We start from the raw sequence: 16,087 nt of genomic DNA, 5'->3' as shown, positions 1-16,087 counted from the left end.
CCTGTATAATTTGAATCTCACTTAACTATACATTATACAGGGCTAGGGCTTCCTTCAGCAGAAGCTCACAGGGCTTGGCCCTTTATAACGCATAATGAAGTCAAGAACCCCTGCAAACAGTCCTACTATGTCATTGGTCTTGTGTATTGTGATGCGTTAATAATAAGATGTGCGCAGGTGATCAGACGTCTGTCAGACACTAACACCGGGTTCACCGGATGATAGAAGGGGAGTAGAGCAGCCCACCTGTTTTTGAAAGACAAAAAAAAACATTTATTAACATTTTATTGTTTCTTGAAAATGGGTATTTTTAAATATAAGAAACTTTTGAAGCTGTTATCTTACAAACAGTTTGAATTTGAGTTTGCATGGGTATATCCAGCCGCACCGAAACATGTTGAAGCGAATTGAATGTTGACATTTTTAGGCCTAGAGTTACAAAACTAATAATATGATAGGAAGGAACCTAAATGATTTATAAATTCACCATTGCTATATGCTAGATACAGTAGAGGTATTTATGAATGCTATGATTATATAAAGACATACTTGGTACATTTACTAACCTAATATATCATTATTATTCGCAATTTACAAGATGCAGATGAATTATAGGTGTTTCTGCTGAGACTGTACGTTCTTGGTTTTTGGTTCCAGATACATTCGATATCCCGTAAAATTGAAGCTAATTTCTCTATTTATTTATAATGTAATAAAGTAAAATTATTTAAAAAGTAAGATTCCGGTGATACAACTCTTTTGAACCTTAGATCTCTACCTATTTACGTATCTGCTGCCAACATTCTTTTGTAAGAGCATTTATTTCTATTTTCTGGAACTAGAATCCGGGTATAGAATTTCTATATGGAAACAAAATGAAGCTATTCTACCCTTACTACTATTTTTTCACTGGAATTATCGGCACTTTATTTCTATCTGTTGTATCTTAAACTAGCTTCTCACAAACCACTCCTTGTTGGCGTTAAGAAGAAAGTAAATTATGCCATTAACATTGTTTCCAATTAGTTGAATTATTACAATGCTCCAAAATTATGATTCTTCCCTTTGTGAACTTTCCCAAAGTTCTTACTATGTTTACAATACAAAATGAATGTCGTAGTAGAGTTCTTTCGCTGCTCTTCAGGATGCCAACCATGGTGGTCTCAATGCATAATTCTTAAGGAAATACAAATCACAATTTTGAAGTCCATGCAGAAATTAAACAATGGATAAACAGACCTTACCTCTTGTCTTGAACACTATTATTTCTTTAGTTTGTAAGATTTTGTGTGCAGGTAAATCCTAATTTGCGTCCTGGAGTTGGTCTTCTGCACATTTAGATGAGAATTAGCATGTAATGGGATTTCTAACAGAGTCTAACTATTTGACAGGTAATTTGGTTGTTTTGCAGTGTGGAATATTGCCCAACGTGAGTAGGCTTCATAAGGACTATCACTGATTCCAGATGTCTGTTGTCAGTGAACTAATTAGATACATCATTATTTTAATTATCTCAGCTATCTGTTTGTCGTTTAATTGCTTCTGTTACTAGAGGAGGAAGCATTCTGTATCTGATTACTGGTAATTTTCTAAGACGATACAGAGGTGACCATACACCATGAATACATGTGCCCAAAGTGTTCTGCAGGAAATTACATTTCAATAAACATCATGACCCTATTTCAATACCTTGGCCAACAATCGGCAATTAAACATTTTTGTAATTTTGTTAACAAGATAACTTAAAAGGCTTCAAAATGTTTCCTTAACTAGCAAAAGATGTAAGTAACTAGCGTGGCACTACTAGACAATCGATAGCCTTTCTTGTTTCGCTACATTGTACATCTAGATCCTATATATATCAACACATCTCAATTTCTTCTTTTTAACGCCCTTAAAGAACAGTCACGTTAAGTTTTCTATTTATTTTTCTTTATTAAAATATTGGTTGACCCCAAAATAAACCAGCTTTTTAAAAGGGGCAAAAGTATGTTTTGCGTAGGAGCAAGTTATTCCATATTCCCCTCAAGCATGCAATAACCACTATTAAGATTCCAAGATCAACAACGTTATTTGAATGATCTCAGCTATCGGGTGGTTATTTTACGGCTAAGTAAAACTGTCCCACCTCCGTCACACACAATGTGCAACATGATGCAAAAGCATCAACTTCATCACTAGAGGTGAATGAGCCTCTTTGTTAAAGTCACCATTTATTGAATATTCTTTGGGGAATTTCATTGTCAGTGTGAGCAGCTGTTCTCTTTGTCCTCCTGCCCATCCCATTTTTCTTTGCACTGATGAACATCCTCAGAGCTTGTAAACGTCGCTTTTGCATATGGCTGTCTGAGTAGCCCTAACAATGGTGGCTTTGTTGTCCAAAGTTATTTGCGATTGTATCACGGATGCTTCCTTAACAGTAGATGACTTCTAGAACTGTGCCGAGTGTATAATTATCTCTTCTTTGCAGCTTTTTTCTCTCTCTCAAGATCAATTACATTTACGCCAGCCATAAAAAGGGAATTCATTATACCGTGTAAGTGGCCAACAGAATTTTATAAAGTTGGCCAGAGGCAATAACGAACATGCTCTTTGATTTGTGGTCTAAATCGAGGGCTGTGAGCGGAAGTGGCCCTAAAAGATTTTGTACAACCTCTTCTTGCCTGAAGAAAGTCAGATCTTATATATAATGTTGGGCCCAGTGTGAGCAGATGTTAGCTTGGTGTCTTGTGTGGAGGATTACAAGCTGCCACAGAGTCGGATCAAACTCCTCTTCCTATTTATTTTGGTTTTCCGGAGCTCCCGTCTTTAAGTTGAGGGCAAGTCTAGCTCAGCGTCAGCTTGGCTCATGTTGTGTAACATATCTGGGTTGTCCACCTCTACCAAGGACCCATGACACTTTAACCATAATATTGTATGGCACCCAGCCCCTCACAAATACATTATTTTGCCGTTTCTGCTGTTTGCTCATGTGAGATTACTCTGTGATATTTCTCTTGTTCCATCCTGTGAATCTTTTTTTGTGCTTTTTTTTTGTAAATAAACTATAGTTTTACAAGATAATTACATTTTTAATGTAAGACAATGCGCTGTCTGCATGCTTTTAGATTGGTGATTTTTAATGCAACATTTGTCTTCCAAGATACAAGATGTTTATAGTTCTTTTTCCATTTTTTTCATGGATCATTAAGAGCAAAAATAAATCACGCCCTGATTTGTAAAGCAAACCAATCTAATGTTTTTTTTGTTTTTTTTTTTTAGTTTGGAAATAATAACAACTACATGAATATGGCAGAAGCCAATAACGCATTTCTCGCTGCAAATGAGGTAGGTGTACCTTTATCTCTCTTCATATACATCTGTTTGTTTAGATAATTTGCCAGACAGAGGATAAATAAGATTGAAACTCATGCATCTGAATGTGTTTCATGGAGCACAAAATAAAGACCTTAATGAAAAAGAAAATAACCTGACAGTACTACATTACCACTCAATTTAGCCGGCCATAAAGCAGTGACTCCAGTAGCATGCCAATGTAGACAGAACCTGTGTATAACAGGAAGCCAAGCTCCCTTTGATAAAGGGACACCTCTAACAATTAGGAGCCCATAAACCTTACTATTCCATGTTTTATTTAAGAAAATAGGATTTTGCAAAAATAATTTAAGAAAAATGTATATTAACATAACTTAATAAATGACCATACCTGCAAACTTGTTGCCGCATGCTCCACTTTGTGCCCACTTGCCCCCCAACAATGGTGGGACCGCCTACCACATCAGTAGAACCTCTCAAGGTGGGGCCCCAGGTAGCTGGAGCCAGAAAATTCCCAGGTATGTACAGGACACTCAAAAATAATCAAAACACAGACCCCTCATTAGTTAAAGTCATTGAATATCCATCCTCCCATAGACAGCAATATATAAAAATGTTTTTATCTCATTTTCTTCTATTACAGTCTATAGGATAGGAGGATTGCTATTCATTTATATGAGGTAGAGCTATCTTTGGCATGGAACTCTCTCTAACAAATCTATAATTTTTATATATCCCACCAGGGTTGATGCTAATGCTAAAGGTAGCCTAGGCAGCTGCTTCCAGGCCCCAACAATCAATGTGGTTGCCACCATTGGAACATGGGAGCGCTACCGAATAATTATGTTCTTTTTGTCAAAATTTACCAGTGCCAAAAATATGTATTGTGTTCATTATCTTTTATATAGTAAAATCATTTTCGGATGTTCCCAATAAAAATGCCTGTGCTTACAGCCCTTGAAACTCATATGGGATCCCAAGTGTAATTTAAACTGTGATATTTAAAAGGGGTTCCACCTTGGACATTTAATTAGCATCCATCTTTTGTTTTCTATGTAAGGCATATTTGGATGTAGCTTCCTAAAACATATTTTACAATTCATTAATGACAATAAGAATCCATTTCCAATTATACCCTTATTGAGTAATACCTGTTTTTAAAACCCTAGAATAGCATACTCGTAATGCAGAATTATGGAATGATTCCAGATGGAAGAATACAAAGGGAACAAACATCTGCCTTTGAAGTTCCCCCAATGTAGGTTGAGCTGTAAATGCAGCAAAATGACTATGAATGAGTAGAGAACTGAAAGTGACATGCCAGAAGAGTTTATTTGCATTTCACCACCCATCACCCCATCTGCAGCATTCGATAATAGTAACAATAGATGCAGTGAAGCAGATTTAGGGAAATGGCGATGGAACTACACAAAGAAAATGTATCTTTTACCATCGTCAGCCGGAAAAAAATAAAAATAATAATAAAAAAAATATATATATATATCCCATGAGAATAAGTACAAGATACAGCTAACACTTTGTAATATATGAACACTGAAACATGCACGGTAAAATTTGAGATTAAAAGAATCCCATATATTTATGTATATACTTTTACAGACGTACAAGTGACCCGGTACAGGTTTTTAAAAAATGTGTTTAAAATTCGATGAGTGGTATTGAATAATAATAATAATAATAATAATAATAGCTGGGTAGATTCATTACGTTCCCAAAAACAATATATGTTTTACTTAGTTTTTGTTAATGTTCAGTTCCTCCAGACAATTCTGGGATGAAACATTCAAGGCTGCTATCTAAGTAAGATCACATGAAAAAAAAAAAATCAGAAAATCTGGTTTTATTACAAACGGAGAAATATTTATGCATGTGCAGATCAGTAGAACTGTTGCAAAATCAGCATTCCACACATTTGTTCCATCTCTTCTATGACCATGAAGACTTGCTTAGATAATCGAATAATGTTTGGCGTGGGGCCCAGCGTTTATTTGCGATAATGAACACAAAACCCCATCTGTAAGGATAACATAATGTTTCATTCTGTAGAATTTCTTCCTACATTTGAATCGAGCATTGATGAAAAGTCTGCTGCTAGCAGCTGTTAAGAGACAATTTAATTCCAGCTGTGATAATTCACCGTGGCAGACATAGGCTGTTATATGTTGATACAACAACCTCTCTGCATTTGCATTTTTATCAAAAGGAACAAATGTTTTGAACATTTTCATACAGATGGCGTTCAACCATCTACACCCCTTTTTTTCTTTTTATTTTAAATGGATAAATAACTTAATGTAGAATACTTGGCCCCATGTTAATTCATGTTTGAAAAGCATTACTCTGTTAAATATTTCTTTCGAGGAACCAACAGTGTCTTGTTTTTTCTTTCTTTGCTCTGGTTTGTGTCATTTTGATTTCCGACCACTCTTTTATAATCTGAATATTACAGTGATGTGGATTATACTGAATTCTCTGGGTTTGTAAAGTTCCGTGTATTATTATTATTTTAAATCATTTTTCCCATACTTTCTTTGTGTTTGCAGAAGCAGCAGTGGGCGGACGAATGCTTTAAGGTAAATTTTTTTTCTTTAAGAATTGCAACTTTTATTGGTATTCTTCAAATACAGTTGAGAAATTGTATATGTGGATAAATTTACTATAAAATACACACTGGGCTCTGGGCATCTGTACATGTGTTCTTGGGCATCCTTGCTTTGGGTCCCCGAGGACAGGTACACATTTGATGACCTCTTTAGAAAGTTGCAGAGTTAATGCTCTTGTGACCCTTGTTTATTTAACATTGTTTTTATTGTTTTTTTTTTTTAACATTGTTTAATAAGTAGCACTACTAATATGTATATGTATGATATGTTTTCAAGTAAAGAGATTCTTAACAAATCAGAGCACCTTATTGTCTAGTATTCCTAAACATAAGACTAGTGAACTGGTCCAAAGTTATATATATATATATATATATATATATGTCTTCTACTCTCATATTCAATAGGAAATTACCACCTTGGGAAATATGACTTATGTTAAAAGCAAAACTGCAAGTGGCAGTAAAGACCTAGAATAGCTCACCTTTATGGACATAATATAGGAATTAGTTTAATTGTCTCCATTTAGTTACCCGTGAAAAATGGATCACCTTCCTCCTGAAGCGAGCTATTACAGTATGAAATGCTTTCTATGTTGTACTATACCTCTGTGTTGACTGATTTGCCTAATCTTTTGTTGTCCTTAAATGATTTGCATATCTGAAACCCATGTTTGTCATTTTAATCCTATATATTACCCCTTAGTCAATCAGCGATAATTTCCAAAGCACACGTTTTATACAATTTAGCTGAAACTAGAGATTTGTTCACCGGATCTGTTTAACTAAAATGAAAATTTAAAAAGGGTATCATGCTTTTTTAGAGGTAAAAAAAAAATTAGATTTAATTGCAAAAAAAGATTTAAAATGTATTGCATGCTATCATCACTACAACAGATCTTAAGGTCAGAAGCATTAGTGTCTCTCCTTATGCCGTGACCGATTTCTTGAGCAACTCAAATATTTATTGAAATAATATTTCAAAGTTTAATTACAGCGATAATGAAAACAAGTAAACGCCACATAACAAGAATGAGTGTTTACCCGTATTGTTAATGCGATATGTTAGATTTCATTAAGCAGTAATGGTGTAGCAAATGAGTCACAAATTACTGTTGCATCTGTTAGAAGACCAAATTAGTGCCAAATAACTGCAAATTCAGCCATTGGATTATGTTCATAAGCCAATTGCTCCCTATCACGGCCAATCTATTTCCCTCAAATAGAAGTTAGGGTTTTTGTAGTGTGAAAAATTAAACTATTTCGTTTTTTGGGGTTTTTTTGTTTACCCAAAAGAAAAGAAAATATGAAACCAAAAAAACATTAATGCGTTTTTGGATACAAAGATGTATCCCAATTTCATTCAAGAATCCCCAAGAAACAACAGATAAAATATATAAATACATGTAACGTAATTGTTTAATAGCAGCAAATTCTGTAGCGCCTTTTCGGTATGGGACAGTGAAAATATTTAACAAAGATGTGACATAACACACATGTTAATATATGCTAGTCCTGAAGGAGAAGAGGTAAAAGAGATAAAAGTCTACAGAAAAAAGTAAGAAATAAGTGAAAAGAAATCATTTTTAATATAAATATGAATCTACAAATACCCCCAAGAAAATCAGCATATAACCAATTCCTTATGCTCCACCAAAAAGCCCATTAACCCCTTAAGGACAATGGGCGGTCCCTAAACCCATTGAAAACAATGCATTTTGAGCCCGTACATGTACGGGCTTTGTCATTAAGGGGTTAAAAACAGGAAGCCGCCAAGCCATTAATTGCAATACTGGTTCTAGACATCAAACCAAATACTGGCTGTTCATTACTTCCGATAAGCTATACATGTAAGCAAAGGTTTTTGTTCTTTATGAGTATATACAACGTCTCGTGGTGATTCATTTCTGTCTCCATTAGAATCTGAAGGATGACAGCTTATTGCAGTTAATGAGATGTTTGGTTGGATTCATCATTTCTCACATTAACCAGCGTGAAAACCCAACCGCTATTACTACATGCAACAACAATATTTATCATTACAACAAGCGCAACATTCTATGCTTATTCTCAGCACTGCGGCTGGAAGATGAGAAGATACATAGTTAATTTGGGTTAATTTGAACAGAACTATAAAGGGATTCTGATGAACCTGGCCCTTAAGAACATTTTTAGCTAATTTGATATAGTTATTTCATACAATACCCAACTATCTAAAAATATATTGTATTTTTTTTGCAATGAATAAGTACAGGGACACAAACAGAACAAAGCGTTGGGGGGCGTTTTACATTTTTGGGCTTCAAAATAAACTGCTGTGTTCAGGCAGATTAAAGTACAGCTTGTGCTGCGCAATTGTTAGAATTTATGAGGCATGAGTATTGTATAATGTGAGCTATTCTTTATTGCACTTAGGTATCAATAAATGGGCAATTTGATATGCAACTAAGCCTAATGTATCTGTTGCTCAAACAAACAAAGACAGATGTTGCTAATTAAGTACACATTAAAACACTGTTAATAGTAGGACACTATTACAGCCGTATGATAATTAGACTTAAATCTTTAATCAGAAAGCTTTGTTTGTGTACAGCTTTCAAAAGCGGCTCAGTGTAGGTCTAGTATAAAACTGATTTAATAAAAAAATAAAAAACTAGATTATTTTAAGATAAAAAGGATTGTCTTAAACTTCTAGCCACAACTACTGTTCTTGACGTCAGTGGCAGGATCAGAGGTCTGGCCCATGCTGATGTCCCACCCGCCCCTCAAAATGGAAGGGGGCATGAACGTTGCTGTTACTGCCCCTCTTTTTGCTTCTGGACATTATGACCCTGCTTTGATGTTCAAATAGGCATGTATGTTGTACTTGTACATACTGGTAGTGGGTGTCTATTCAAACAGCGAAAAGGATTTTGAAAAACAAATGCAAAAAATCCATGTTTTCCTAATATGTATTTTATATTGATAATGCATTATTTTGATCTCATTAACATCCAGTCAACATGTTGACCATTAGTTATTAATCATATCCATTGAAACCAATATTGCAGTTACATTTCTAGAAACACCAGATTCCCTTTATGTTCTTCAGTCTCAATGAAGATAGATAGAATTTCAGTTATTTAAGCCACAGTGTGCCTTCAGAGATCATACAAACAAAAATGGAACCTCTATAAATTCTATATCATAGCTGTTTAAGAATGAATTGCAAAAACACTTGCCCGGGTGACGAAATGTCTAAGTCAAATAACTGGAACAAATCATCTTAGCAAAAAAGGGTTTAGGGGCAAAAAAAGTATGTGGTCTAATGTTTCACCAATAACATGTTAGAATATAAAACCTTCTTAGCTAAAATTAGCTATTTTTTCCATTTGATAGACATTCCACACTCCAAGTCTTGGAGATGAAGAGTTTGAGATACCTCCAATCACGCCACCACCAGAAACTGATCCTGGACTTGGCATGAATGATGTCCTACTGCCATTTCAAATGATGGGGGAAGCACTGGCTGCTCAAGGAAATGAATACGCTCCCCAGTTTCCACCTCAGAGTCTTGACCTTCCTTCGATTACTATATCTCGAAACATGGTGGACCAGGAAGGAACATTGCATGGCAATGTCTTAACAATGGTAAGTTTTGTCTCCTTAATTATACATCGTTAGTGTAGAAGAACTATAAGAGCAGTTATTGCATTTGGTTTAAACCTCCTTTACAGCCTCCTTTACTTTGCATTGTATTTTCATGAGGCTTTGTTCTACACCTGTCAACGAGGTATCTACCTGTCAAGTATAGAACTGCCTAAATGGATAGAGGAAACAACATTTCTCTGGTTTTAGCCCTTTGTAGACAAGAAGCTCTTAACAAGGGATGCAGTTTTCTACATTATCTGAAGCAACATGACAATTAATATGCTTTGGCCATTACGACTCACCACAATAGTTCTCAAGATACATCAGTGTCTTAAAGGGGCTCTACAGTGTCAGTTCTATAAATAGAAGCTTCGATTCCTAAACATCTAATGTTTTTCCCAGACTGCTTGAAATGGTACAATAACATCAGCATATAGAATTGTAACATTAATACATTTTTTAGACATGAAACTTTGCACTTAACTATTTACTTTTTTAACATAGGAACACATTTACTGCATGCCCTAGTAGACAAAAGGCTGATTGTTAATATAAATGGTTAAGGAATTCTCTCCGTTAATGAAATTTCCCCTTTGAGTGTCACTGATAGTTTTAGCAGTCTAGGTTCCTGCAGCGAACTGAGAAATGAAATGAGTAATAACTATAATCACTGCAAAAAAGCAACAGGATCTAATAACCTAAGAATGTAATAGTTCTAATTAAAAACAACAGCCAAGCACTTGCTTACTGTTCTTAAGAGGGAAAAAGATATTAGATTGGATGTAAAGTATTTGGGTTATCCATTAGGTTAGAGTACATTTTGGAGTTTGCCCTTTGCTACTTTTAGATGTGCATTTTATGTTATGAATCAAATGTTTAGACCAGCTTCCTGGATGAGTTAGAAATATTAAACTAATATTAGTATTCATAAATAATAGTAATAGTGGTTAACCGACCAACTAGAAAGATGTTTATTTGATAAGATTGGGAAATGGGTTGTATGAGCATGGAGGTAATTAGTTTTCCTTGTAACCAGTGACATATTCATTCCACCAGCGCAAAGATGAGGAGCAATTTGCCCTCTTCGGTCATCTAGGCCCTGGTGTGCCGCTGTTTCATTGGGCAGTTTAAAGGGAGATCTCCCCAAGGAGCCTGTTTAAAATATGGAGGCAATGCTAAGCCTTTTAATAGATGCTGCATGCCTTTATGTAATGGAGTAGCGAAATATGATGTCACAATCTAGCGCTTCGCAGGGAGAATGGGTTTTACTAGTAATGTTCATGGAGCAACATTACCTAGTCTAGAAAAATTGTCCTCACTTGGCTTTAAATTCATCTGGCTTTAATTGCAAGATCAATCATCAAAGGGAGGCAGTTGCTTTAGTAGATAAGTAATTATGGGTAATTACAGAGAGTGAGGAGTGCAGTTAGAAGTGTTGTTGTCGGAAATGCCTATAGGCACTTTGTCAACATTAGTATGCTATTGGTGTACAGGGTCAACTATACGATATGCCGCTCTAATGTATAATTGAATTCCACTTCTCAAATAGGTGTAGGAGTGAGGTGGCATGTGGTGCAGGTGGTGCTTTAAAGAGAACCAGCAGGATCACTACCAACATTTGGTTCTATTATATGAGATAAGGGGCAGTTTTTATAAACACAATTTAATTTCTAGAGAAATAGAGTGCCAGCAGATTTGGTACAATATAAATAGAGAAGTATCATAAAAGCTAATAGAATATTTGGAATGGAGATCGGGTAAGGTGTTTATTGCTTGGAAGTTGAAGCCTGTTCTTAAACAATTCTTTATATCCCAAGATCCGTGTTTGACACCAAACCATATTTTATAAACTTGACATTTTGCAATTGAGTATTTTTATAAGAATATCGCACGGTATTATTGGGATTCAAAATTGAAAATCCATGCATAACCATCATTTACATGAACAAACATTTTCTTCATTTTCACAAAAATTGTAAATTTAAGTACATGCAGCTTTTCTGGAATACCTTTCCCAAACATTGTTCTGCTTCACGTAGCAGAACAGAAAGACATCAATACACAAATCCCAGCCTTGTTATTGTGTACAAACTAATGTACGTAACTAATCATTCCAGCATTTCACCCTTTTTTTTTTTTTTTTTGCATAAGAACATGTAGCATCGCAAGAACAAAAGGCGGCCGTGAATTCATTTACACCTGCCCGTGTTAATTTGGCAATTTATTATCTAGATTGCTTGGCCTTTCTGTTTGTTACACAGTTCATTAAAATCTCCCAAATCAATATTTTGACAGTTCTTAATAAGATGTCTATCTGCTCTTACTAGCAGGGCAAATATTTATCAATAACCCAGTAATGAATTGTTACGTTGTTTCTGACTATAATGAAAATAAAAAGGAAATACTGACAGGTGACCACCCGTGTTGGAACTAAATTTCATGGGAACCTACGTTAGAATTAACTTGTGTGAAAAGGACAACAGCCAATTATAGATGGGGTGAAAGTGTCTTTCTCTACTGGCTATTCAAGTGGTCTTACTCTCCAAATCTTTGAAAGTAAATGCTTTGTGTCGTATAAACTGAGAAAATGTACAACAAATTGCCATCATAATGTCTGTACACGGTCATTTGCGGTTACCAACTAGTGTTGTTCTACTGTTCAACATGTTAGCTACCACAATATAGGAATAATTCTAGGCCGTGGCATGGTTGACTTCTCTTAAGCAGGGCCAGAGTAGAGTTTATGAGCAAAACAGAAAAAAAAATGAATGTAAATTATATGCATTTATGATAGAAAATGGGTTTTGGCAGTAAAGAATTTGCGTTGGGTGCTACCCTAGGCTTGACCTCTCTGTCCAGCACCAAGGTATGATGTCTGTATACCCCAATGAGAGCATATTGTGTATAAAAATAGGATGGATTAGGATTATTATAAAAAAAAATACTAGATAATTATATTTACACTATTTCCTCCGATGCCAGTTCATTTGTATATAAACATACGGTAACATTATTGCTTCTTCGTTCTCAACACAAACATTTAAAGATAAGCTATACAGTGATTGGCTAAGTAAGTGGGGGGACAAGACAAAAATCAGAAAAAGTATTACATCAACAACATTTTTATAAAAAATGTTAATCTCTACACTAAAACAAGGATGGGAGGGTATTGATCAATAAATAGGAAGAGCTCAGGAGTACGCACCAAAAGTAAACTCATGTTACTTGTAATTTAAAAACAATGTTTTGGGTTATGGCTGTCTTAGCCTGTAAAATTCTTTTAAAATGTATTTAAAGTTCCTGGGGCTTTTCTGTTACTGAAAAATAACCAGAGAATATCATACATTAATTATATGTAAATTAACATATTTCTTAGTAGCCAAACTAATGCTGCAAACCAACATAAACAGAGCATTGATTATTGGACTTTGTGAATTATCTTTACTACTTTTCATTTATGTTGATAACACCATTTTTAATTCTTTTTTGTCATACCTATATATGGATAAATGCCTATATAGAGTATTTGTTATTTTAGTAATAATAATTGACTTTCCCATTTATTATGTCCATTGCTTATTGGCTTTGAATTGGCAATCGGCTGAAACAATTAATGTGAATTCAGTATGTTAATAAATATGGAGAAATGTCACTGTATATTTAGGTGGTAAAAAAAAATAACAAATGCAGAACGACGGGTTCATGATTAATATTGTGTGCCTTTGTTCAGTGGAAGACTTGACATGTTCACCTATAAACGTGAATGCACAATTGCCAGAGGTATGGTTAAAAATAGGTTATGTCAAAGTTCTTCAATGCTTCCTTTAGGGTTCGTATCGGCCAGATAAATAATATTATTTTTGCTCTCCCCTCGTATATTTCCCAGAGGAAAGCTGTTAAAAATGAACGGCGACTACTTTTATTGCTTCATGGACATCTTGAGATCTATAAAGTACAACCAAAATGCTTGTTATCTTAATATAAGTTTTGATACAACAACAATATGATTCCATGGTACAGAAAGACTCATTGGTAATGCGACTTTTTTAAACTCTTGCTACCGTAGGAAGGCACTATGTTTTCTCTTTACAGTTGCATGCATCTAGAATAATAGAATCTTATAATAAAAACAAAACATACACATAATATATATATATATATATATATATATATATATATATATATTGTGTTATCTACCTTCGAATAAATCATCTACAATCTGAATAAATAGCTGATTAAGGACCGTTCTAAAATGACTTGTTTGTGCTTTTAAATTAATGGGGGTTATAAAAAGAAAGAGATTGATGGATAAATATTAAAGGGAGCCATATTATTAGGCAAAATTATCATATTCTCATTTTTAAGAAGTCATATCTTTTTCTGGAGGGTCCTTTGAACAGACGGTATTTTTCTTCCAATGTAAATCAGTCATCATAGTTCATCCCCTACTGAAGAAACTGGGTAAACCTCAGTTTGTTTTTCTGATTTATTTTAGATGTGTATACGGTATGAGTTTAACATAAGATTTTTTTTTTATATATATATACCTCCCCCCCACCGCCCTTATTTTCTTATTTTTTTTTTTATACCTCTCTATAATCTGTCCAGTTTGCTGAGCGTTATTGACATCAGTGGTACATCAATTTCAGAAAGTGGATTATTTTTACAAGACAGCTATTGTGACATATTGGGTCAGTCATAAATGAAAGATATTCATGCAAGCATGCAATACTTGTAATGAAGTCTCACTCTGACCTTCTGTATGATTGATTCAGTAATTTAGTTTTCTCAGGCAGCGCCTGAAATGAAATGAAATCATGTTGAACAAGTTTGGAATACCCACAGTGCACCAGGAGAAAGACAAATCTACAGCCCCAAAGGCTTGCGAGTGAACAGCTGAACGATTTATCTCTGTGCTATTATAGCCTATGCCAGAATTCAACATTTCTCTCTCTCTCTTTTTTGTTATTTGGCTTAAGTACTTAATTCTGCAGGTAGCTTGTAAATGGGAAAATAAAATACTGTTCAGATTTAAAATGACAGGACAGAAGTATGTGCAGTGCGCTGATAAAATATTTTGTATAGAACTGACCTTTCATGAAGCTCAAAGTTACTTGGGAATGTGTCCTTATAATTAACATATAGATTATTTTTATTTCTTCCTTGAAATGAAACACTTCTGAGAACAGCAGTGGTGATTGAATGGAAATTGAACTTGTTAACATTCTCTTCAGCTTAGTCTGTTGAACGTAAGAGAAGGTTAACGTTGATGAATTTAGAAATCTGCCCCCGCCTATATCTCCTGCTCCATATACAAGAAGAAAAAGAAAAATTGACATTAATTGCATATAGATAATAGATCAGGAACGTTTCTATGTTTATATAGAAATACAAAGCATTTGTTTCTAGGTTTACATTTTTCCCCTCTATCTGCATTTGTATTAAAGGGATTATTGTGTTAATTATTTCCAGAACTCATTTTAATTCTCAGTCTGCCAATGTTAACATCAGTCATTTCATGGTGGCATTTTTGGGCACACTGCAAATAGCGTATTCTATTCCCAATACTTTTGTTCAGAATTGGTGCAAGCCAATATACACACAGCTACACTGTACCACAGTCATGGGGGTCAGCAAGCTTGTGTATTTTAAGTACTACACCTAACCTTTTTTCCACCAGGTTCCTGGACATGTGATGCCTGCCTGCTCCTGACTCGAGTGAGTGTATATGAGTATATGTGAGTCAGGAGCAGGCAGGCATTGTAGGTCGTACACTACTTTTATGCCACCAGGTGGCTAGACTTTCGTGCCCCCCATGGGCATATGATGTCTGCCTGCTCCTGACTCGAGTGAGTGTATATGAGTATATATGAGTCAGGAGCAGGTAGGCATCATATGCCCATGGGGGGCGAAAGTCTAGTCTAAAAAGGCATAAAAGTTAGGTTACGACCTACAATATAACTTTATAACAATAAGATCTTCTCTTTATATACAGAGTTAAAATAGAATAATGATCTACTCAGCTTGAAATTAACAAAACCATTAACATGTCCTAATCAAGCCACTTTTTCTTTTTTGCACTTAATTATTAATATTTGGAAATTATGTTTATTTAATCAAATAAACATCATGTTTGCAATATGCAAATGTGAAAAACCCTGATCTTACGCAAATAATATACCTGCTAAAATATGGTAGACGCCACTATTTTACCGCTAAAGATATTTATATTTTAGCTTTGGCTTCCCAAACATATTTCTGTTTTTTATAGCTTGATATTTAGAGAACATGAGTGCATTTTCAATTAATACAGTGTTGGGGCAATGTTGCTTAATGTGTTGCAGATAAAACAGTTATTTCATGGGTCATTAATATGTTTAATGTGTGGAACATTCTATTAAAACAAGCACTTATTATTTTTCTGAAGATGTTTATTGCTATGGTTAGCAGCCATAGTACAACTAAATTTTTGAAGGCCATAATAATTTATCAAATGTAAGACTGCATGTTTTGTTTGTCACT

At 34.7% G+C, this 16,087-nt stretch overlaps 1 protein-coding gene across 2 annotated transcripts in view; it reads left to right on the top strand.

The window, feature by feature from the left end:
* TOX3 (TOX high mobility group box family member 3) overlaps positions 1 to 16,087 on the top strand; it is a 57,365-nt gene that overhangs the window by 32,671 nt on the left and 8,607 nt on the right. For both annotated transcript variants that reach the window (XM_053449827.1, XM_053449828.1), the window contains exons 2-4: positions 3,262 to 3,327; positions 5,880 to 5,909; positions 9,314 to 9,565. In XM_053449827.1, the coding sequence (XP_053305802.1) occupies positions 3,262 to 3,327; positions 5,880 to 5,909; positions 9,314 to 9,565 (348 nt within the window). The remainder of the gene's footprint in view (positions 1 to 3,261; positions 3,328 to 5,879; positions 5,910 to 9,313; positions 9,566 to 16,087) is intronic.

The sequence above is a fragment of the Spea bombifrons genome, chromosome 10 (assembly GCF_027358695.1).
Source record: "Spea bombifrons isolate aSpeBom1 chromosome 10, aSpeBom1.2.pri, whole genome shotgun sequence".
Taxonomy (NCBI): Eukaryota; Metazoa; Chordata; class Amphibia; order Anura; family Pelobatidae; genus Spea; species Spea bombifrons.
This window is presented reverse-complemented; position numbering and strand designations above follow the sequence as displayed.